Source organism: Chamaea fasciata, unplaced genomic scaffold (genome assembly GCF_029207755.1).
Source record: "Chamaea fasciata isolate MVZ Bird 193981 ecotype frontalis unplaced genomic scaffold, bChaFas1.0.hap1 SCAF_10, whole genome shotgun sequence".
Taxonomy (NCBI): domain Eukaryota; kingdom Metazoa; phylum Chordata; class Aves; order Passeriformes; family Sylviidae; genus Chamaea; species Chamaea fasciata.
In genome coordinates, this window is record NW_027094095.1 from 29,533,679 (window position 1) to 29,557,927 (window position 24,249).

General features: G+C 48.5%; 2 protein-coding genes across 3 annotated transcripts; both read right to left on the reverse strand.

The window, feature by feature from the left end:
• Window positions 1–123: 123 nt before the first annotated feature.
• Window positions 124–9,418, reverse strand: LOC136294805 (cytochrome P450 2J2-like). Of its 2 annotated transcripts, none has more exons than XM_066192920.1 (10): window positions 9,332–9,418; window positions 4,962–5,266; window positions 4,282–4,444; window positions 3,983–4,132; window positions 3,319–3,479; window positions 2,752–2,928; window positions 2,357–2,492; window positions 1,975–2,162; window positions 1,383–1,521; window positions 124–754 (listed from the first exon to the last, which is right to left on the reverse strand). In XM_066192920.1, exons 2-10 carry the CDS (start codon window positions 5,148–5,150, stop codon window positions 579–581), a joined length of 1,479 nt encoding a protein of 492 aa, XP_066049017.1. In that variant the 5' UTR covers window positions 5,151–5,266; window positions 9,332–9,418; the 3' UTR covers window positions 124–578. The 2 variants fall into 2 exon arrangements, with proteins under 2 accessions (XP_066049017.1, XP_066049018.1); XM_066192921.1 differs by lacking the exon at window positions 9,332–9,418 and adding an exon at window positions 5,620–6,661.
• On the reverse strand, window positions 6,739–17,675 carry LOC136294806 (cytochrome P450 2J2-like). The gene is made up of 9 exons (XM_066192923.1): window positions 17,469–17,675; window positions 15,755–15,917; window positions 14,974–15,114; window positions 12,891–13,051; window positions 11,914–12,090; window positions 11,221–11,362; window positions 10,494–10,681; window positions 9,332–9,470; window positions 6,739–8,844 (listed from the first exon to the last, which is right to left on the reverse strand). The coding sequence occupies exons 1-9, from the start codon at window positions 17,673–17,675 to the stop codon at window positions 8,666–8,668; spliced, it is 1,497 nt and encodes a 498-aa protein (XP_066049020.1). The 3' UTR covers window positions 6,739–8,665.
• Between the last annotated feature and the right edge of the window lie 6,574 nt (window positions 17,676–24,249).

The following is a 24,249-nucleotide window of genomic DNA, read 5'->3' on the forward strand; positions in this document are numbered from 1 at the left end:
TGTAGGAATTGCCTTTGCTTTTACAGTGGCAATCTCCTGCAGTGCAGGGGCAGAGACACAGGGCTTGGACATGGCCTGTGTTGGTCTTCACTTTGCACAACAATTCATGACAAAAATGCTTTGATAAAGGTTTATTGATGTATGAGATAGATGGTATAGAGTGACTTTTTTTAGAGAAGTACATATTAAGGAAATGTCAAATTAATATATTTGTGTTAATGTCATAAAACAAAGGCTGATATTGCTCTGCCACTGAATCCAGCCATGGCTTCAACAGTGCAGTCTCTAAAGTGTCCCTCACTTTGCCAAGGTGAACCATGGCCATCCCTCATAAAACGGGGAAAGCTCCAAGCCCTTATTAATTTACAGTGCCATAGGGCAAGCCTGATAATGCCCTGGTAGCTCCCAGGCTGATCCCATGATCACATCATCATGGGATACAGAGTGCAAGGTCTACTTGTAAAGGAAATGATTTTGCAATTGCTTTGAAAGAAAGAAACCACCCAGTCTCCCCCTGGGGCTGTCAAGGCTTGTTTTCAGCACCCCTGACAAAGGATTTTCCATGGGAGGATGGTTCCCTAGCGAGGCACAGCACAGATCTTGTAGGGCTGTGGGGCCATTGCAATGCCTAGCAAGGGCTTGAGGCTGAGGGTGGTGTCTGGGGGTGCCTGGAAGGTGAATTTCTGGAGCAGGGATGTGAAGAAGAGGAAGAGCTCGGAACGGGCCAGCAGCTCTCCCAGGCAGGCACGCTTCCCTGTGGAGACAGCAACCCACAGCATCCTCAGACTGTGCTTTTGCTGCAGAAAATGCTTCCGCCTGCCCTTACAACCGTGGTCCAGCTGTGTTACCCCGTTCCTGGATGAGTTTTTCAACCCAAACCAAGCTTTCTAATAATAACTTTGGCATTACAGCGTGATCTGGCCCCCAAATTGCATGACTTTGTGAGGACAATTCACACACACGCGACCTGGGTGTGCCCATGCTGGGGGAGCTCACCAGAGAGAGCTGTCAGAGGAAATGTGTGCCAAAAGCAACTTCCCCATGGGAGCTGCTGGCTGGAGAACCCTGTGGTGGCAACAGTGAGGCTCCGGGTGAGCTCAGCCATGTGGGAGCAGGAGCACAGAGCCTTGGCCTCAGTGAAGATATTCCTAAGGTCTCTGGAATCTACCTGGTTTTTTATTCATCCTCATTTCTCTTCTGTGCACGTGAGAAGAGACAAGAAAGTCCTCCAAGTATTTTGGTGCTTTGGGGAGGCCGTAGGAGCATTTGGAGCAGCACCTGCCAGGGTGCATCTGCCCTTTCCATTGCTATTTTCCTCTCTGTCTCCCCCCTGCAGTTGGAAACCCAAGCCCACATGTGCACCGTAATTCAGCAAATCTTACCCATAGAAAATGGTTGAAAATATTCATTTTTCCAGAACTTCCCATCCTTCAGAAAATGCTCGGGGTTAAAAGTATCAGGGTTTTCCCACTCATTCTTGTCAAACAGCAGAGAGGTTAAATTTGCCATTATAATTGTGCCCTAAGAGGACAAAAGAAAAACAGATCACACTTTCTCTGGCACTGACAGCAGGAGGGGAGGTTTTATCTTCCAGTCTCCTCTCCATGAAGAACATCCTTAGTCAAATTCTGCTGAAATTATTTGTGCACCACCCCACTGCAGGCCCAGATTTTCTACTTCTTGTCTGTTTAGAGGTGCAGTTACATAACTGCATTTTTCCCTCACCAGCATTGTTTTTATCTGTTGTAATCCTGGGCCAAAGTCCCTGTAAGAGCTGGGAGCTGTGCCTCAAAGGCGTGGGGGGGGGTGTGGCACCAGTCAGGGAACTGGAGAACATTGGATGGCAAAAATCCACGTTCAGCAGGAGTGAACTCTGGACAGGGCAGGGACAGTGTCTGCACAGGAGGAACCTGGCCTGGCACCGTGCCTGGGGAGCTGGGAGTATCCCTGGAGTCCCAGCACTCCGGACTTTACCTTTGGGATGTAGTAGCCATCCACGTAGGCGTCCTCTGTTGCCATTCTCGGCACATTGAAAGGGATGACGTTGCCTTTCCTCTGCACTTCATGGATGACAGCGTTGGTGTAGTGCAGGTTGTTCCTGTCCTCCAGGGCTGGCGGCCGTGCCTGGCCAATGACCGCATCGATCTCGGCTTGCACCCGGGCTGGGGGAAGAGCAGGAATGAGCCCAGGGAAAAAACCCTTGGAACAATGCAAGGTTATTGCTGTAAGGGTCCACCAAGGGACCTGGGCCACTGTTTACACCTCCTATGTGAGTGCGGGGATGTTCCCAACTGCTCTGTCACAGAACTGTGAGGGATAAAAGCAAGGGAGAACGCCGACTTTTTGTTGAGTGTACCTTGAATTTCTGGATGTGTGACCATGAAGAGCAAAGCCCAGCGGAGGGTTGAGGACGTGGTCTCAGTCCCAGCAACTATCAGGTCGAGGGTGCAGGCCGTGAGGTGTTCTTCCTGGAAGGTGCCACTGTCATGGTCCTTCACAAGAAGAAGTGTTAGTGCCACAGCAACAGCGAGGGTGCCCTGGCACCAGGCTTGGTCCAGAACACCCCAAGGATTTTGGCAGAAGCTGCTGACCCCCTGCATCCCCATCCTGCTGATGGGTGGCCTGAACCTGATGTCTGTACTGAGCTCACAAGAGGCCGCACAGGCAGCTCAGATGGAGAATCTGAGCTCGTTTCCCACCCCTTCTGATTCCTAAGGCCCACTCCAGGAGGGTTTTCTCCCCGTTGCTGACCTTGGAGATCTCCAGCAGGTAGCTGTCAATGTAGTCCCGGCTCTCTGAGGGGTTCCAGTCCTCCTTGTGTTTGTTGATCTGCTCTTGCATAAAATTTTTTAGTAACTTCCAGTTTTTAAAAATGGTTTGGTGGGCTCCAGGTAAGTACTTCATTATGGATGGGAAATTGTTGTACAGCTTTGAACACAAAAGGAGAAAGACAAATTGAATAAAGGACTTAAAAACTCTTCCAACATCAAGACTTTAGCCTGCGATTGCACTTGCTGAATTTCTGGAGCTGGTGGAAACAGCTCAGCTCCAGAAGAGCAGAATTCCCTTTATTGGGTAACTTGTGTGTTCCTCACTATTTTAGAGGATAGGTTGGCAATGAGTGGGCAGGAAAAGTGATTTTGGGTGAGAGAGAGCAGCATGACCATGGCACAACTTAAGGAAGAAAGAAATGACAGGCAAATCTACCCTGAGCACAGGAATAGGGAATGGCAGGTCTGGTGATGACAATACTGTGACTTTTGAGGTTGACTCCAGAGAAGAAACTGTGGCCCTGGGTTGGTGGCAGGAGAGCTGTACCTGGCTTGTGATGGCTCCATGGAGGACAGTCGTGTCATGGATCAGCTTCAGCAGGCTCTGGAAATCCTCATCGTGGTATTCAAACCGGTTGCCAAAGATGAGAGAGCAGATGACATTTGAAACAGCATTAGTGGCTTTAGGCTGAGGGTTGAAAGGCTTCCCTGGAGAAGAAAAAGATCATCCCTTTTTCTCTTGTCTCAGAAAAGAAGAAAACACACATCAGAGGTAAAATAATCAAAAATTATTAATGAAATGAAAGGGCTCTAATGGGCACTCTCCTATGTCAGTGCTTTCCTGGGGTGCCTGGCTGACCCCATGAGCTGGCCAAGCTTGGTAGGGCAGCCCCAGTGGTCCCAGTTCGATCAGCTTATGGAGATGTTTGTTGACTCTGGAAGGCAGCATCTGCAGGATGTCATTTGAATTCTTTGGGAACATCAGCGTTTATGCACACACGGTATTTCCCAGAGGAGCAGGCTGAAGGTGGGCTGTGGATAATGCTGTGGGTGTTGCCTGGCTGCTTTCCCCAGCTAGTTGGAGGGCAATGCAGGGATGGTGGCAGGGTTGGAGCATCCCTTGGAAGATGGGGTTCTTCTCAGCATGCAGTGAAATTTTAACAGGCCCTACCAGTTCCTGCCTTCGCAGCTGCTGAGGGCCACGGACTCACCCTGTTCATCCCTAAACGCATCCGTGAGGTACCGGCACTCCTCCTGGATGCGCTCCTCCAGGCTCCGCTTCCCCAAGCCGAAGTTTCGGAGCGTGCTCAGGGTGAACCTCCTCTGTGCCTTCCACAGGTGCCCAGTGGAGGAGATCAGTCCTGGCAGGAACATCCCCTGTGAGCCAGGGCTGATTTCCCAACTGAGGGGGAAAAGCTCCAGGGCTCTGCCTTGTCTCCAGCTGTCTCAGACCTCTGCAGGGCCAAGGCTGGGGCCTTGCAGCTGAGGCATTTCTTGAGGGATAACTCACCAGTCCTGCTGAAGACCTCCTCATCGATGGGAATGTCAGGGCGGGCCAGGAACTTGTCCCCTTGGTTTACAAGCACTTCCTTCACCAGCCGTATCCCATTTACCATCACAAACTTCATGTTGCCCATTTGCACGCCAAAGATGTCACCGTATCTTTTACTGAGCTGGGAGGGGATATAAATAAAAAGAGTTTTCATTTGCAATGAATGTTCCTGGGGGGACCAGGACAGCCCTGTCAGGGTGCATGGGTAAAAATAAGGGAAGAGCAGGAGGGGAGACAGAATGTGTGCACTCTGCCTGAGTGCACAGTCTTTTTTCCCTCCTTTTTTCCTGAATCAGTGATCAGGAGATGGTGTCAACTGGCCACAAATCAAGTAAACCTCACCAGGTTTGATTTCTCAGTCCTATGTTTTTTCTAGTTTTTCTTTCATTCCAGCCCCCACTCAGACCTGTAGGGTTTGTACATCTATGACTGCCCCTGTGGGATCGTGCTGAGACTTTTGCCCATGGAATCACTCCACGCTTGTCACTCTCCTTGTACTCAGGTAAATGTCACTGATGAGGGCAAACCTCCTGCCTGCCTTCACCTGTGGGGTTGGGGTTTCCCCTTTTCCTGCATGGCCAGGGATGTGTAGCTGCAATCCCTCCAGCCCTTCCCCATACTGCTCACCACCCACGTACCTTCTCCACTATGGCTGGAGGATCTTTGAAGTCTATGAGGTAGATGTGCCCCAAAAAGGGAAGGCGGAAGGGGGTGGGAGGGAAATTCTTCGGATTTCTGTTCTTCATGTAGTCTGCGATGAGCAGGAAGACGAAGAGAAAGATGAGGACTGTCTGGAGGGGGATGCTGTCCCAGAGGAAGTGCAGCATGGCTGGATGGTGGGGCTCTGCAGAGACGTGTCCCACAGCAGGTCAGGCAGGTTGAGCTCACAGGGCACCACTGAGGCCCCCAGGGCCAGGTGGAGATGGGTGATGTGCTGGCACAGCTGTGGGTGCAAACACAGGACAGCAAGGAGTGGCTTTTTCTGCCTGCTCTCGAGGCTACATTCAGACTCCTGCTTTCCCAGCTTTCAGAAAGGAATAAACCCCTTCTTGATTAAACTGAAACATTCCCTCTGATCTGATTAAACAAAGAACCCCACCACAAACCAGAACACCCCCAGCTTCCCCTTTCCCCTCCAGCCTCCCCTCAGTGCTTTCCTAAACCCCAGCGCTCCATGCCCTTGTCTAAGACAGAAACAATGTGGGATCGAGATTAAAACCTGGCAGTTTCCGCATGCAGTTCCCACAAGCCCATCTCTCAGGATGACCCTGCTCCCTCCTTCCCGGGTGCCCTCACCGTGCTACGTGCCAGTTTCAGCTTCTCAGTGCCAGGGAGTCTCCAGCTGCTCCCAGAGCCTCGAGCTTTCCTTGTTTACAGCAGCTCTCTCCCTGGTATGAGGAGTCCCGGGCCAAGCCCCAGGTCCCAGGGAACATCCGAGATAAGGTTGCACAAACCATCTGACTCAGTTTCGTGTTTCCGTCTGTCCGTGTGACGTGGGCTGAGAGTAAACAGCTGTCCCTGAACTCAGCGGTTCCCAAGCACTGTCATTTTCGGATCTGCAGCTGGCTCCAGCCATGCCTTGAGCTCTCCAGCCATCCCTTCCCACTCGCCCTGTCCTTCGGGTCATAGCCTGTGGTGAAGCTGCTCCCAAAGCCCCACAGAGCTCACGCAGGTGCTGAGAAGCCCATGCAGGTGCCCAGCTCTGCAGGCTGGGGCCCTTTGGTGGTAGCTGGCAGCGGGATGTGCCCCATTTTCCCCTCCCAGGAGCAGCTCTGAGTTAAGGAGGTGTTCATGCACACGGATCACGTGGAATTTCGATGTGTATGTTGTGTTTCACTGTGGAAGAGGCAGGGAGCAGCAGCACTCTGCCCTTGCACCTCGTGACTCTGCCACAGCCCTTTGCAGCCATCAGCTGCTGCTTCCTCCTCTGGGGGATGTTTTGGGTTCCCTTTCTCTCTTTTGGGGGCATCAGTTGTGGCTGTTGGGATTGTCCAGTGTTGATGACAAGGCACAGGGATGCAGCAGAGCCACTGGAGTGATGCCATACACATGTTCTCCATAACCCTTACACTTGGGAAGCTGGAGAATTCAAATCTTTGTTTTATTGTGGAATTTAAAGGGGAGAGGCCTGTTTTGGAGAATATCTCTTTTCACCTTGGTTTTTAAGTGCACTTCGGCACTATGAGCCCCTGGAGACACACGTTTGCCAGCAGTGACATGAGAAGATCCACTTGAAAATCAAACACATTCATGCCTCCTGCCTTTAAGGTATGGCATCGCTGCATTTAATTTTCATCTTTTCCCCCACATGATTAAAAAAAAGAAGAAGAAGAAAAAGAAGATGACTTCAATAATTTATCCTCTTGGAAACAGGGAAGGAAACCCTCAAAGTCATAAAGAAACACAAGTTGGAAATGAAAGAGAGGAGGTCAATATTTATTTGCTAAGCCAGTGCAAATAATACAAGCTGTAGCCACATGCCAGAGGTCAGACCTACAGCAGAACGAAAACGGAGAGAAACCAGAGCCTAGTCCCAAGTTGTGCTGAAGACTTCATAGGTGGAAAAAAAGTCCCTGGATCTTTCATGTTTTCTCTTTTACAAAGACAAAAACACAACATGGGAGCCTGCGACTGTGAAACAATAATTAAAAACGCAATAGGATTAAAGTGATCAGTCGGAAGGACAGCTCAGTGACAATCCCCGTGCGCCCGGCGTGGCAGGGATGTGATGTGCAGAGGACTCTCCCCTGTGGCATAAATCTGCCACTGCACGAGGATTGCTTTGTACCGCAGCAAAGCCGCTGTTGCCGGGGACAGAGGAGAAAAGCAGTGGAAGTGAAACTCGAAGTAATCCTCTTTTCCTCTTAACTATTCCATATCCTACGTGGGTACCCACAGAAAAGTCACTCATGAAAGGTGAGAAGCAAAAAAAAAAACAAAAACCAAAAAACCAAGAGGAAGAAGAATAATCTTTGCTGTGACTATAGCCCAAACTGAAGCACGCAGGAGACAGCATTTCTAAGCATAAATGCTCGGTCACATAAATGGAAAAATTCTCTACAAGTTGCATATTTAATTAACTCTTATCCAAAGAGACCCGGCACAGGAAGAAGCCGTGTCCATCGTGCAGGGTGTCCTGTCCCCAGCCGCTTCCTCGGCCCCATGCTATGTCCACGCTGCTCACACACAGACACAAACATGTGCCAAGACAGAGGGGAAGTGCTGAACTCGTGACTTCCCACCACAAAGCCACTGTCCCAACGTTTCCTTCCTGAGGGCCAGCGCTGACCCCACGGGCACCACCCTTCCAACACTCCGCTGTTCCCTTTCTGCTGTGCTTCAGGTGAACTGCTCCCCAGCAACCCCAGGGGATTATTTTATTGCAGTTTTCTGATTTGTATTTCACTAGCATAGGTCTTTTACTTTTCTAATGTAAAAATTGCTGTATCATATTTTTATAACCCTTCCAGACCTGCTGGAAGCACAACTCCTTGTGCCATCCCACATGGGTTGGGCTTTGGTAGAAGCTGCTTCTACTCCCCTGCAGCCTCCTAATTAAAATTTCCAAATGCTCTGAGATCCAAAAAAAAAAAGCTCGATGATGCTGCAGAAATCTCTGCTTAGGTATTTTTTATCTCTAGAAGTGTCCAAGGCCAGGTTAGATGGGGCTTGGAGCAACCTGATTTTGCGGAAGGTGTCCCTGCCCATGGTAGAGGGGTTGATCTTTAAGGTCCCTTTCAAGCCAAACCATTCCTTGATTCTGTGATTTCCATCACACAGCAGCACTGTGGTGCTGCAGGGAGTGTCCACCACACTGAGCCCAAGCCCACCTGAGGCTCAGGACCGGCTGTGGCCTCCTGAAAGTCCAAACTGATGCTGAGTCCCGAGCTTGTGTCCAAGGCCAGCTGCTCCCTCTGAGCAGGGACACCTCAGGAGCCCTTGGCTATTTGGGTGCTGCAGCATTAGGGGTTGCTAAGTGGTCTCTGGGCGATGGACATATTCCCTATGGAAAAGTCAACATCAACCCATGCTTTTTCAGCTGGCAGACACCTTCCTGGGAACTGCTGCCAGTGGGAATTAGGTAATAAGGCTCTTAAATCCATGCACTTTGTCAGACTGGTAGCGGGGAGCAGGAGGGAGGTGAAGGGAAGAGTCACAAAGGTTGTGTTGATTGCAGCGTGCGGGACGTGGCCCTTGTGCCCTTCCCCTGCCACCCAGATGCTGGCGGGTGCGGGACCTCCGGGGCCCGTCGTTTCAGCCCCAGATCTCCGGTGTGGTGGGGAGAAGGGCATTTCCCAGCTTGTGAGGCTGCAGTGGGGTCTGGGGCAGCGCCGGGCCCGGCTCAGCAGCGGGGCACGGCGCGGAGCTGGAAGGGTTTGGGGCAGCGGGTGAGGCTGAGCGTGAAGGCGAAGGACAGCGCGGCCGCTGCTGGCGCCTGGAAGGTGAACTTCCGCAGCAGCGCCACGAAGAAGATGAAGAGCTCGGTCCTGGCGAGCTGCTCCCCGGGACAAGCCCTCTTGCCTGAAAAAGGAGCACAAATAACCCGAAAGAGTCCCGAGCGAGCTCCAGCCACCTCCGAGCCTCCTCCGGCCCGCGCCGCCTTGCGCAGGCTGAGCAGCTTTTCTTCCTGGAAAGGTTAGGTGGCAATGTTCACCCACACAATCTGCTCAAACCTTCCCCAGAAGTTTACTGCCGAGCAAACTGCGCCTGTTCCGAGAGGCGAAGAGCGGAAACAGTGTGAACAACCCAGTTATGCAACTTGTGCAAGAAGAAAAAGCCTTTTTTTTTTTTTTTTTTTTTTTTCTTTTTTTTAAATCCTGCAGTAACAAATTGATTTCCTTCCCGCTCCGAGCAGCCTCTATTAACTGTGACTGGGATTTTCACTGCGGGGATGGGCTGGGAGCTGGACAGGAGCGGTACCCCCTTCTTTAGAAGCAGCGTCTTGGGGGGAAAAAAAAAATTAAAAGCTTTGCAAAAAGAAAAGCCACCTCCCCATCCATCATCCTACCTGCAGAGAAGGGCAGAAAAGCCTCCCGCCTCCTGTACTGGCCGTTTTCCAGGAAATGTTCAGGATTAAAGGTGTCTGGAGTCTCCCACACGTTTTTGTCGAACATTATGGAAGTCAGGCTGGTCATCAGGGTGGTGCCCTGCGAGAGGTGGAGAAAAGCGGCGATTACGCGGCGGAGAGGAGCCGGCGTGCCGTCAGACTGGGTTATTATTAGCTCTGTAAACTACACGGTTTTAAGGGCAGAAAGGGTTTTTTTTTTTTTTTTTCCCCCTAAGCTACGTAATTAAATGAGGGTGAAAGCCTGCAGGATTGTTCACTTGTGTGTGTCTTTACATACCGCCGAGTGTTGATCCGCACCCTGAGCTGCAGTAACAGGTGATGTTAACGCAAACCAACTTTGAATTGGTAGCACTGCATTCCCACAGGAACCTGAAGCAATTTAATCGAATTATTTTCAATCGATTTGTTTAAATGTGCTTTTTTAGGAAAAAATTAAAACTGATCTGTTTTATCCCCACATTCTGCATCAGCAAGAGAAATATTCTATTCACTGTGGAGGAAAATGCCCGGATTTTTAAAATTTGCCTCATTGCAACCGGTCATATAGAGGGAAGAGACCAGTTCTATATAAATTCCATATTTACTTTTGTAATTGCAGAACAGTGTGTGTTCAATACTCAGACAATACTCATTACCTGCCCTTCGTCAAGTGCTACTTTTAATAGATGTTTATTAATATTGTGTAGAATCAACAAACCCAAACTGTTTGCTTTCCTATGTTTCCTAGCCCTCTATTCCCATAATGTGTTGAGGGTGTCTTTTACAAAATTTAAGGCATAAGCCTTTTAAAATTGGAAAAGACAGCAATCACCACGAGGATCTAACAGTTCTCCTCCGTAAGGAGGTGAGACCCATAACAGCCCTACAAAATCCATCAAGAAGGCTTGTATTTTCTATGTAATTGTGATATTTCTATAAGATCCTGCTGGTTGGTTCCCCTCGGGGTGAGATTCGGGGCTTGGGCAGTGAAGACCCTGCTCTGGTGGGACAAAGACTGGTGGGATGAACACTGGTGGGATGAAGGCTGGGGGGATGAAGGGCAGTGGGTTGAAGGGTGGTGGGACGAAGGCTGGTGGGACAAAGGCTGGTGGTCCCCACGCACTTTGGGCAGGTGGAAGCCGGCCAGGGTGGTGTCGCTGGTGGCCATGCGGGGCACCCCCAGGGGCACCACGTTGCCCATGCGCAGGACCTCGCTCAGCACGGCGCTGGTGTAGGGCATCTCCTCCTTGTCGGCCAGCGAGGGCTGCCGGCACTGCCCCACCACGGCGTCGATCTCCTGCTGCACTCTCTCTATAGGGAGCAAAAAGAAATTCAAAATATCCGTCTTCACAGAAACTTTAGTCCAGCCATTAAACCAGCACTGCCAGGCCACCACCAAACCATGTCCCCAGGTGCCACGTTCATACTCCTTTTCAACACTTCCAGGATGATTGCACCACTCCCCTGGACAGCCTGTTCCAGGGCTGGACAACCTTTTTAGTGAAGAAATTTTCCCTAATATCCAACCTAAACCTTTCCTGACACAACCTGAGGCCATTTCCCCTTGTGCTATCACTTGTTCCTTGGGAGAAGACAGACCCTCCCCTGGCTGCGCCCTCCTTTCAGGGACTTGTAGAGCTTGAGAAGGTGCCCCCTGAGCCTCCCTTTTTCCTGGGCTAAACACTCCCAGTTCCCTCAACAGCTTCTCCTAAGACTTATCTTCAGAAGGTTCCCAAGAGGATTCCTGGGGCACAGGCATAGCCAAGATGTGGCAGAGCTGGGATAACTCTGTCCCCTGAGTTTCCCTTACCTAATTTTGGGCTAAGCAAAGGACCCCTCAGTGGCCCTACCCTGAATGTGGGGGTACGCGGCCATGTAGAGCAGAGCCCAGCGGATGGCGGTCGCCGTGGTCTCAGTCCCAGTTAAGAACAGGTCCAAAGTGGAGCACAGCAGGTTTTCCTCATGGAAATAGGAGCTGGTGTCACCCTTAAACTTGGAGGAAAAAACATGGCAATGAAAGCTCTTCCTCTGGAGGGGATGCTCTTAAAACCCAATCTAACATCACCCGTGCGTAACTGAAGTCCTGCTGCTCCTTTTTTATCTACCCCTGGACTTGGAAATTTCCAGCCTTTACTTTCACTGGATTTCAAGCCCAATGCACTGTTTTGAAAGACGCCCTGGTTGCTGCAGAGTGGCTCTTGAAAGCAAGGTAGCATTTTTAAATGTCAAGTTTCACAATAGCAAACACAGGCCTGCGAGTGCTCATAGAAACATGAACATGTTCCCTGAGAGTCCTCCTACGCCGTGTGACAGAACGAAAAAGGGAAGAAGACAAAGTGTAAATCCTTTCAAATGGAAAAAAAAAAAAAATCTGTGTGTTTTCGAAGTGATCAGGCTTCTGCTGCTGCTAAAGTTTGATGTGGCAGAGGTAGGGAGGGGAAGGCAATGTGTGAGGCAAGGGCTCCCCTGACAAAAGAGCCCCGAATCTTCTCTGCTCATTCTATGGGTTAATCTTGAGGTGGTTTTAGTTATTTCCCTCCTACCTTTTCTATTTCCTTCAGGTAACAGTCAATATAATCTCCTGCCTCAGACTGGTCCAAATCCTCCTTGTGCTTTGCAATCACGCCTTTCACAAAACATCGAAGTTTCTCCCAGTGCCTGAAGATTTTCCTGAAGGGTCCTGGCAACCATCTCATGATCAAAGGAAAAGCATTATAGAGCTGGTAAGAAATCAAACAGAGCAAAAGAGCATTTCTTGAGTTAGAAAACAGCAGGTATCATAGTTGAGAGGATGGGACTCTCAATTGATTAACTCTGCTTACTACCATGAAAAAAATCATCCTTGCTGTAACAGTCCAATTTGTACAAATTTACTTACACGGGTGTAAAACAAGTGCAAACAAGATAAGAACTGGACAGATACTGTCTGCTGATAAAGTTCTCAAATACTGAGTGGCCAAGGCTGCCCCCTAATATGAGGTGGCCACAGGTGAGGTGGATGCAGATGAGCCCCTTAGTGTGTCCCCATGGAGGGGACAGACATCAGACCTGACCCATGGTGTGTGGCCATGCAGAAAACACATCACCAAATCCACCTATTTTGGTTCTAAACACAGAATCTCATTTTTTTCATAAATAGAAGTTATTTAAGAAACTGGTGGGGATATGGGTGAGGGACAAGATAGGAATTTTCACAGGGTCCCTTATTCTTCTTTTTGCAGAAACAGATACTTTGAAGATTTTCCCATTGTTCTTTGGTTATGTCAGGCAGAAGATTGGTTTGACAGTCCTGTGGTGCTTATTTTCTTCATGTGCACCAATAATTTTAACTTATTTCCTTGCTTTCCTGATAGGCTTTGTGTATTAATCCGATCTAATGTAAAACAATTCTCATGGTCGCTTTCCTTTAAACATGGCTCTGTTTCTACAGGAAAAGGCAGATTATATCAGTGCCTTAGAAACCCTGATTTCTGAGCTCTTACATGCAGCTGAAGCTGGAAAAATATCCAAGTGGCTTTACCTGACCCCAGAAACTTCCAATGAGCAGCAGCGTTTCAGCCAGGGAGTGCAGCAGCTCCTGGAAACGGTTGTCATGGTAGTCAAAGCGGCTCCCAAAAGTTATGGAACAGATGATGTTCGAAACAGCACTATTAATTTTGTAATGAGGGTCAAAGGGTTGTCCTGGAGGAAAAAAAAGGAAAGGAAACTTCCTGAGGGGAGGTTGTGGCGGGGCAGGGGTTGGTCTTTGCTCCCAAGGAAGAAGGGATAGGACAAGAGGAAACAGCCTTAAAGTTGTGCCAGAGGAGATTTTTATTAGATATGAGGGAAAATGTCTTCATTTGAAGGGGCTGCCCAGGGCAGTGGTGGGTCAGCATTCCTGGAAGTGTTTGAAAGGTGTGTGGATGTGGCACCTGAAGCCATGGCTTAGTGGTGAACATGGCAGTGCTAGGTTAATGTTTGGACTCAATGAACTTAAGGATCTTTTCCAACATAAATTGCTCCATGATTCTATGATTCTGAAGACAGCTTTCATTCTTTTTTCCTGTTCAGTCTCAGTCAAAACCATGTTCTCTACCAGATCCACAGCAGTGAATCGGAGTGAGACCTCACCTGCTTCTCACCCATGGTGGTGCTCAGGTTTCACCCCATGTCCTGGGGTAACCAGCACCCCCATCACCTCCAGCATCCCTCTGGAGCCAGGGCACCATGGGCCGGGACATCCCATCCTGTGTCCAGCCCAGGCTGCTGGCAGGCAGTGACATTAGCCCTGAGCTGCCCAAGCAAGATCTGAAGTATTTTCCAAGGAAAACAACCAGCAGCATGCCATGCTATGGCTGCCAACTTTGCCCACTGCAATGTGTGTTTGGTGCCAATTTTATACGCCAGGAGAGGGTCCCTCAAAGCTTCACCCAGGGCAGGGAGCCCGGGACAACCACACGGCAAAAATACCACTGCCCTGGGCTTTAGCTGTCCACCATGAAGGATCAAGGGAGCTGGAGAAGAGAGGGGAGAAGGTTGCAGGTCTCTGTGCCCACCTGTAAACCCCAGGAGTAGCTCATGTGGCCCGCAGAGCACATTCATGCAGTGAAGTGTGATGTGATGCTGGTCACATCTGTGTTCCCTAAGAGAGCTACTGAGCAGAGACCTTCATCTCCTTGGGCACATTTCAGCAGCCTGGAGAGCCACTTGCTGTGACAAGAGACTGATCTCAGTGACAAGCCCAGTCCAGCCCTGAGCTGCTGTTGAGCATCACTTTGAAATGCGAGGCACTCCTCGCAGCACTGCTGATCTCTCCACTCTTCAAGAAAGTAATTAAACCGGGCTGGTGCTCAGATATTAGAGTGATGGACATGATCACTATTTGTCATTACTAATGGGAAGAAAGGCCCAAACCAGCACCTTAATTAGTTTATTGATTAGGACTGTAGAAGACTATAATCAATTGGCAACATGGAGTATTTGGCCTGTTCAGTGCAACAGCGATTAAAATGGAGCAAGTTTAGTATATAATTTCACAATTCCTTTTTAGATCTTTCTTGTTTACTATATATAGCTCCATAGAATTAGCTCAACCCCATCTGCTTCTATTTAAAGCTGAAGTGCAACATCACCCATGTACCAACATACAAATTATTCTTACTAATATCCCTCTGGCAGTTTTTAAAAGCTGGACCATAAAAGAGCAAGGCACACGCTTCATCTGTGCGTGAAACAAAAGGAAAGCCTGACTAAACAAGTTTTAAAATACTTTGCAAAACCAAGGACAAGCAGAGGTTAACTAAGCCTCTGAGTGGAAGTGCCTGATAGCAGGAGAGCTGCGTTTATTCCTTCGCAGAATGCATGAGACACTTCCTTAGCCACATAAACACTCACCTTTTAATAACTGCCTGGTATATATTTGCTTAATATCAACAAGGAACAACTAAAATAGGAGGCCTGAGGTCTAAAACAAGTGCTAAAAGGCAGTCTGGAAGTGTAAGATAGAGGTCTGAGCTATTGAAGAAATGTTTTGCATGTTTGGAGCTGCGTTGGGGTAAGAGTTTTACTTCTCATCATTCATTTAGCTGGAAGCTCTGAGCACAGTGCTGTGCATTACCCCCCACCTTTCTCCTCCTCAATCGTCTCCACGAGGTACCGACTCTCCTCTTGCACTTTTTCCTCAAAATTTACAGCAAGGCTTTTCAGTGTTGCTAAAGCAAACTTTCTCTGCTGCCTCCATATGTGCCCATTGGATGATATGAGCCCTGTAGGGGGAAAAAACAGGTGAACAATCCTCTCTGTGGGTCATTTGTGAGTGTTAGGATTCCAAAACAGCCATTCATCATGGACAAAACCCCCAAACCAAGGCAAACAAAGCTCGTGGATGTGGAAAAGGCTATGGCTTTGCCTGGGAATTAAAATTCAAGAGTAATTGGCTTATGCTAAAGATCTAGCTCTATGGATTTGCTTTAATCTGCTACTTTGTCACTTTGCGTGGGAAAAAAAGGTGTAAGCCAAAATACTCTGAGTACTATCACGCTGTTGGCAGAGCTGCAGGCAGGAGCACCCCGTCTCTGGAGCTGCGTGCAACCCAGGCAGGAAAAGTAAAGGAGAAATTAAAACCGAGGGGAAACGCTGCAAGTGCACTGATCTTCGGGCAGCTTGCATTTATTTCTCCTCTTTCATTAAAATCTGGTTTTGAGCCCATCCTCATCCCTAAATCTCACAGAGATTAAAACATACCCCTGCGAGATTATTAGTGTGAACTCAATTCTTGCCTTCCCCTGTGCAAGCTTTTACAGGTGCAGTTCACAAGGGTTGAATTCAACCCCTTTCTTTCCCTCTAACAGTTATCATTCCAAAGAGATGAAAGTTTTGTCCCAAAATCCTGGTGGCTGTGCTTACCAAAGCCTCTAAATATTTCTTGGAGGAGTGGAATATTTGGCCGATCAGCAAATATTTCAGCCTGGTGGACAAGAGCTTCTCTCACCATCTGGTACCCGTTGACCACCACGAATGTCAGACTTCCGAACTGCACGCTGAAGATGTTCCCGTACCGACCCGTAAGCTGAAAGAGAGCCCATTGTCCTCTGAGAACAAGAAGATGGGGATTTTCAAAACTCACCAGGCTAAGACCTTGAACAGGGAAATCTGAATTTGAATTTAACCCTGCTTGAAGCAAAGGGACTTCAGAAAAATCCAAATCCAAGCATGCAGGTCCCGTCCAATGTAAACTACTGCATGAAGGCTGGAGAAGGCATAAAAAGGGCTGCAGAGCTGTGGTGTGGGAGACATGGTTTGCTTACATTTGTTATCTGGTGTGACCTGGGCTTTACCAGGTGTTTACATCAGTTTGGCTTCTAACAAGGATACAACTTGCTTTGTAACTGATGGGCATCTGCTCTGTCCCTTTCTGTCCCACCACCTGGGTCACCACACTCAGCTCAGGCTCTTCCTGCTGAGGGCAAAGCACGACAAATTATCCCTTTCATCAACTTTGTGTCTAGAGTAGCGTGGTTTCTTCTCCAGCTCTCCCATTTAGACAGGAGCCCTAACTGCTTATTGCTAGAAACGTACTTCTAATTTTAAGCCTGACTGCATTTATGGCCAAATTGCAGCCATTTTCCTTGCATGGACTTTGCTGGCATTAGTGTCTCCTCTGAGATGTGTAAGAGTAAAGGAGGGAATCATATCTTCTCTCTGTCAAGGAACTCATCCTCTTCTTAGAATAAGTCTACATGAAAGGACGTAACGAGTCACCCCAAACTGCTGTGGTGACTCGTGAAACCAGCCTGGGACCAAATGGGTGTCTCAGCCATTGTGTGCTTGGAAATAAATGGGATTAATTTTCTTAATAACTGTGTGTATTGACAAAATATCCTGAACTCGCTGCCTCAGGCTTCCCCAAGGATTCCCTCAGGGACGACCTGTGCTTGTGGCCTGAGAACACCCAGGGTAGACAGGCTGGTATCAGCCTGCTAGGCAAAAGCAAGAGACGGGTAGTCACCAGAAAGGGTTTTTTCACCCAGCATGTCAGAACTTCTTCCACCTTTTCAGAGAGGAATACTCAGCATGTATAAAATCTCTGCCTTTTTGTCTCTGGTGGGAGTCAAAGTTGTGGAAACCTTTCCAGAGAGATCACTGCCTCTTTCTGCGACACAGAAGAAGCCACAGGACATAACTCAGGATTTTAAATGTTTTTTTCAGATGTGATGGGGTGAACTGTTGGCCTCTGAGCAAAGACAATGACAGAACAATTTCCAGAGGGGATCTCCAAACAGTTCAGCTGTCTCACAGCAGTTTTCATCTGTCCCCCAGCCTGGCCCAGCCCTTTTGAGCCCTTTCTGGTGTCCAGAAGGAAATGATCACAGTCAGATGGGAAGAAAAAGGAGGAACATGTAGGTCTTCCTCCGTTATGCATTTCTTTCCTATTGGACCATCCTGCTCCCCTGGAAGAGGAGGTGATCGTGAGAGAGAAAACCATGAAGGGTCATCTATCTCATGTGGTTATTTTATACCCAGTTCTGCCGAGGCTGCCCTTGCTGCTTCACAGTGTGGTGACAGGAGTCATGGAAGGGTAAGATATTGTTAGTAAGGAAAACGTCCATGGAGCTCTTACCTTCTGCAGTGCAAGATGGAGGGGCTGCTTAAAGTCCACAAAGGTTCCCACGAGAGGAAAGAGCTGAGGCCCTGGAGGGAAATTCCTGGGTCGTCTCTTTCTCACAAGGTCAAGAATCAAAAGAGACATGACCAGAACCACCAAGAGCATCCGACCGTTCAGCTTTTTCAAGAGAGACACCCAATCAGGCCAAAACTGAAGCTCCATCTTGGCTGATGAACTCGCAGGTTTTCATCCCAGGAAGGGACTTGATTATGGTGTTATATTTGCTAACACAGGAGTGAGCAAGGACTGGAGAAGAAACGAAAAAAAGCTAAAATGCTGATAGCTGACTGGGGACAGAAGCTGCTTTTCCATATACAGCTGCTGTCAGACCACCTGCTGAAAAACTAACTTCAAACACCAGGATCTCCAGAAACAACCCCAAAACCTCACAACATTTGGCCAAACAAAAGCAGTCTTGCAAACCTTTAGCTTTACATCTCGGTCAACTCCCTAATTTTCTTATGGAAGAGCATTCCTCCCTTTTACCCTGAACAAGGGGCTCCTTTATACAGACACCCCACTGGGATTATCAGCACAGCAAACACTGGAGGTGAGGTGAAAGCAGCTTACGGGGCTGATCACATGTGGTGGGCGTCACGCAGTTTCAGGGATGGTGAGGCATCTGAGGTGATGGACACCACTCAAGGGGCTGAGGGGCTGATCCTGTTAAGTGCTAAGCACCATCTGCAAAGGGCTGGGTGCCTTCAGTGCCCACCAAAGCCTTCCTGGCTTTGCTGGAGCCGTCGGGGGAGGTTCAGACAAGGGAAGAACTGCAGGGGCCCAGGGCTCTCCCAGCCACACAAATGAGAGTTAAAGGAGCTTAATTTCGAGAGTGAGAACATAGGCTCATGTGCTTGCCATGGGATTGGAACTTATGCATTTAAATCTCCTGGGTTTTCTGAAAATCTTCTTTGAATAAAGCTTCACGCTGTCCTGGGGGAAGGCTGCAGTGGACTGACAGTGACCTCTATGACTTAGAATCAATCTTTTGTCACCTGCTGATATTTAGCTACAACTTGGTACCAGCTCTCTCTTTTTATTCTAATTCCTTTCACAAAATTTACTTTTACAAAGAATCTGAATTTATACTAAAGCAAAACTATAAGTAACGAGTTTTCAAATTATTTGCCTAGAACTTAATGTGAGAAATTCTGAAGGATGGTCAATTTTTACTGTCATAGAATCCTGTGATGGTTTGGGTTGAACGGGAACTTAAAGATCCTCTGGTTCCAACCTTCTGCCATGGGCAGGGATGCTGTGTCTTCAGTTTTAAAGAAGTGCAGCTTTTCATAGGAAACAATAATTGGGAAAAAAAATAATCTGGGTTTCTCTAGTTTTTCACCATTTAAAAAAGCTTTGCTGTCCGTGTATTTCATTATCTTAGAAGCCCACACAGGCTATCTGACAGACCTGCACCTTGGCTATGGCAGGAGTCTTTTTTAGGGGCAATAGTTATCTGCAACCCAACCCTTCTTGCTTTGAAATATTATTTCCAGGTTCCTAGGTGGGATGAGGCAGCAAACGGGGAACAGCAACGGGAGAAACATCTCACATCCCTTGTGTGTAAAGCACATTTTACATGTCCCCATAGCACAGCTGTGAGCAGCAGTGGTTGGATGTGCTTTGCTTCTCCTCATGCCGACGCACCCACGTTGCTCCTGCACCATTTGCATCCATGCACCTCTTCCAGCCTTCCTGGTGTGGCAAGCCAAGCCTGGCTTACCAGAGGCTAAATCAGGATAGCAGGCTCGTGCTCCTCATCCTGGCACCGGGGAGATGACTCGGTTGGTGGAGGTGTCAGCCTACAGCATGCTCAGAGGGACTGTGATGATAAGGCGTCAACTTCTGCTAGCCCAGTTTCACTCCTCTGTTCCTCGCTGTGCCATATGATTTGTCAGCATGCACAGAGTGCAGATCCCTCCACCACTTGTGGCTGCTGTGAATCGGGCTACGTGCAAAGCCAAGGTGTTAATGTGTTCTTCTGGGTGGTGTTGTGGGGGTGGGTGCATCGTGGTTGACAGGAGAAATGTTATTTTTAGCAGGAGGAGCACATTTTGCATGTACTCACATGTGTCTTGTCAGTCAGAAACCTCAAGTCTATTCCTTTGCCTTGAAGCTTCACATGTCCAAATGCATCCCCTCACAAAGTTCTTAACATGCCAGATTTACAAAGAATTAGGGAAGAGCCTTCCAGAGTTACCAGGGCTCTCCTAACCTCGGCAGACAATAACACCAGCATGTTATCAAACTGTGGCGATGCTATTTCGGGTCCCAGGCTTTAATCAACCCGGTTCTCAGCATGTGGTGGTGTGCAAATCCCCAAAGCACCAAGTAAGTCACGTCACCGTGGCACATGGACAGTGCAAAGGTTGTTGGACAACTCCAATCTCTGCAGCCTTGACAAGATCCTTATCTGTAAGATCCTGGTCACCTGCAGAATGAACCTGCTCCTCTGGACAGCACCATGAATGCCGGAACATTGGTCTTCTGCAGATCAAGTAGACACAAATTTGAATTCATAAGAGGATGTGCACCCACACATCTAGTAGGGAACTGGATGTAGACCCACCTTCCCCCAGTTTCTCCTCAAACACCTCCTCTGACCCCAGTACACAGCTTTTGACCACCTCACCTGAGCTCGAGGACACCACGTAGATTAATTGTGCCATATTGCACGGACACACACACATCACTGTCTGAATATTAAGGCATCTTGAACAGCCAAGAGACAGAAATTGGCCCATATGCTTTGTACCTTCTTCCCTGGCTAGATGTCTAACTGTGTGCAGAAGGTTTTGAAACACAAAGAGAAACATTCTGTTAAAAATGCAATTACCATTTGTTTTTCAAGATATAGTATCCCATTATTTTTTCCAGAGAAGTGAAATTCAATAAGGTTACAACAGAATGTAGCCCAACAGTTACCGTACTTTCAGAGCGTTATTTAAACTACAGAATTTCTTAATGATTAGAAACATATGCAGGAAAAATCACATGCAAAATGAGGATGACTGGAGACAATTTTCCCCCGAAACACTTTTTTTCAGGCAAGTAACAGCTCATCCACCACTGTTGTTCCATCCATCATGTTGGAGGTGTGAGACTCCCACCCACCTGGGGAGACACGTGCTCAGGTCACGTCAACAAACAGGCTACAGCGAAGTCCAAGGACCCATCCTGATTTCCAGCAAGGAATATTTGGGTGTTTCTCTCCTCTTTATGTCAGACCCGAGGAAGTGAGGCCATTTTCACCACGGGAAAGCTCTTGAACAGCAGCGACCACCCTGATACCTGTCCTAATGCCACGTCCCAGAAGGTTTTCACACAGGTGCAGCTGCTGTTTCATGGTCCAGCCCAGGTGAGTCTTTATGAACCTGGAGTCAATGACAGATTAGGACACTCATTTCCTTTCAGGATTTACTCTACTGGATCAAATGACATCTACAGGGGATTTGTTATTTCAGAAAGGAGGAGTGGAGAGTGCTGGGGCACCCAAACTTCCTGGAGTAAACTCAGGAAAGATATGTTTGAACTCACTTCTTAGGCTGAAGTTCCCCACTTGGGGTGATTTCCCTGGAACACAAGGGCTCCCATAAATCCCACACTTTGGCTTCAATGCCTGGAATCAGGAAGCCAAGTCCCTATTTACTGCTCTGTGTGTACGGTGAATATCAAAGTGCCTCCAATTTTGCATCTTCTCTCACTCCTCCCTCACCCAGACTAGGTGCAAATAACCTCTAGGTTTTCCTGGGACCATAGACCTCTCACCTGTAACCTCCTGGCCACAACATTTCCAGTGCTCATTAGAGCTCTAAATCACGGAGCTGTCACCAGGAAAGGGCAAACTGAGGCATTATGAGGCTAAACCAAGTGGTGTGAGCAGACCTACAGTGTCTGGCTGTGCCATCTGGGAAGGATCCCAGAAGACAGGATGCTCAGTCCCCTTCTAAAACAGTCCAAAATGTCCCTTTTCTGCTGTAGAAGCCAGCTGTGAAGGGATCGCATTCAGACTTCAGCCAGACAATTAAATGCAGGTCCCAGAAAGTGCTGCAGGGAGCCCACCCTGTGCCCCCCCCAGACCCTGGATCACCCCTGGCTTTCCGGTCCAAGCTTTGATTCCCTTCGCAGGCAGGAGCTGCGCCGCCGCTGCCAGCGCCGCCCCGCAGGCACATCCCGTCCGGACGCAGCGAGTCAGATTTGGGGGTGCCGGGTGCTTCCCCCCGGGGCCGCGCCCGCGGCAGCGCCAGAGGCAGCGCCCACCCTCCCCTGGCACGGCTCTCGCACCGTCTGCCGCAACCTGGCAGCGCCGGGGCTGCAACCCCGGCTGTGCCGCATCCTCCGGTTCCCCGTAAACCTCGGGAAAACTCTCCCGTCTAAGGCGCACCTTTTCAGTATTCACAGAGAAGAGTACAGTCACATATTCCTCTCAAAGCCACAAGGACTTGACTAGAGCTAAAATGTCATTTATGTACATATCACAAGCGTTTTTCTAGGCACAGATGTCTTTCTGGTGCCAATATGCTGTTTATGTACTTATCTGTCACAAGCACATGTCTACATACATATGCCCTGCTGGCAGAGGCACAGAGCATTTTGAAACTCTTATTAGACTGCTAATGAATAATACGCATACAAAGGAGAAAACAGAAGGTGGGTCTATCAGGAACAGCCTCTTTCTTAACTACCTTTTAATTGTAGGAGAGGAAGAAAAGAGATGAATTTTGATATGTTGGCATCTGTGAAGGCCTGCTTAGCAGCATCCAACGCCATCATTTTAAAAGTGGATTTTTCACAGGTTTGGGTATTTTGGGGGGGAGGGGAGGATTCTTTTTTTTTTTTTTTTTCCCTCTTAAAAAAAAAAACCCACAAAATTTTGACACTGAGAGTATTGCAAATCCTGGTGCCAATGATGTATGATAGTGTGATTGTCACCATGGAATGCTGAAAAGCTCGAGCAGCTGTTTGGCATATTGACAGTGCGAATTTAGAGCGTTTTAAATGCAAATGACAGTATTCAATTGATCGCAGGAAAACAATGGGTCATAGCCTTACCTTTCCTTGGCTATGCTCTGAATAATCAGGCTGCAAATCCATGCACAATAGGGATATTGTGCACGTTCTGGGGATTTTGTTCCCCGCGTTCATGGGGGTCGATATGATGCTTCTTTTGGGCAGAGCTGAAACAGAGGCGCCGCTGAACCGTCCCAGGCACCTCGCGGGGGTGAGGTGGGGAAAAGGGCATAATTTGCTCCAAATCCACCACGTCCTAAGTGTCAGCCTGTTTTTCTTCACTTCTGTCCTTTTCTGCTTGCTCTTTAATCATTCCCAAGGGTGGCTGGCTTTCTGCCTGACTTGTCTCCATTATACCCTGCTGCAATCAATATGGCAAGCAGAAATCAGCAGGAGAAGGCATGTTCTGCTCCCAGTGAGAGCCGGTGGGAGGGAAGGAGATCAGGCCAGCCAGCTGCAACCCCAGCCCGGCAGGCGAGCCGAAATCCAGCCGAAAAAAAGCTGCCGCCAGACGGCTGGGTCCTGTTTTCCTTCGTGGTGCCCCTTGCCCGGCAGGCAGCAGCAGGTAAAGGTCTTCCTCCTTCCCCCAGCCCTGGGAGAGCAGGCAGGAAAACCTGGCCCTGGTAAAAAAATTTACACTGAAATTTTCCCCCCCACACCCCCCCTGTTTTGTTTTTTTTTTAGGGGGGGGGGGGGGCAGTGGTGGAAAGAAAAAGAAGGGTCTTTCCAACGCAGAAAAGTCCTGGAAAGGGAGAGCCACACTTTCACCTGGGCAGGTCTGTTTGTATGGACACTGGTGAGTGCTTGCTGGGTTCACACTGGCTCAGGTCTCCAAGGTTGGTCATGATAGATTGAAGCAGCCACTGCCACTCTTGAGCACCTCTAGCAACAGATTGTTTGGTTTTAAGACCCACATTTCTTTGGAAACAACTTAAAAACACGTGCAGGAGTGGTGTGGATGAGTGGGGACATCACCAAGAAAGTGCTCTCTGCCCATGGCTTTCCCTTACCACATACATGTATGACATCTCCCTCCAAGAATTTTAACTTGGTGAATTTCTTCCCTTTCCCTAATTTGTAAGGCTGAAATGGCTATTCAGGATCCATTCCCTTATTGCAATCCCCTGATGGTATCTAAATTATTCCAGTGAGCAGAGCTTTTCTGTCTCCTGTGCTTCCATCTACCCTTCCGGTGTTTCACTCTTAAGCACTTTGGGTCAAGCACTGATTTTTGGGTCTCCTTGATCCATGGGTCGGCAAGATATCCATGATCAGATTTTCACCTGGGATCAGGAGGGTGTGTGGGACATCACAAATGGCTGATGCTTTTGTGCTGTCTGCATGTGAGATCCGTAGTGTGGGCTCCTTGCACCAGAAATTGGCTTCTCCAGGGATTTGACAATCACAAGAAAGTTCTGTTTTACAAAGGGGAGGTTCATGAGGGGCTGGGTTGGATAAATTAATACACGGTTAATGTTATCCATTTATGGAGTCTTTTAGAAGGCTCCACAAGTTTTTCAGGCTTTCCCAGTCTTGCCCAGCAATCCCAGATGCCCGTTCTGCCTAGGTACAAAAATCAAGGGACTGTACAGCTAAATGACACCTATTCCAGCATCCAGCCCTTCAGTCTCTGATGGAAGGCAATGAATAAAAAAACCCCATCATCATTAGTATCCATGCCTTCCTAAGATAAATCTGTTTACCTGTAAAACAGATGCATTAAAAA

Coding starts and splice junctions, on each gene's coding strand:
- LOC136294806 (XM_066192923.1), bottom strand. CDS start 17,675: ATGGAGCTTCAGTTTTGGCCTGATTGGGTGTCTCTCTTGAAAAAGCTG. Junction 15,115..15,754: donor AGAAATATTTAGAGGCTTTG/GTAAGCACAGCC, acceptor TTCCCCCTACAG/GGCTCATATCATCCAATGGG. Junction 9,471..10,493: donor CCGGCTTCCACCTGCCCAAA/GTGCGTGGGGAC, acceptor CACCTCTCGCAG/GGCACCACCCTGATGACCAG.
- LOC136294805 (XM_066192920.1), bottom strand. CDS start 5,150: ATGCTGCACTTCCTCTGGGACAGCATCCCCCTCCAGACAGTCCTCATC. Junction 4,445..4,961: donor CTCCAGCCATAGTGGAGAAG/GTACGTGGGTGG, acceptor ATCCCCTCCCAG/CTCAGTAAAAGATACGGTGA. Junction 3,480..3,982: donor TGCGTTTAGGGATGAACAGG/GTGAGTCCGTGG, acceptor TTTCTTCTCCAG/GGAAGCCTTTCAACCCTCAG.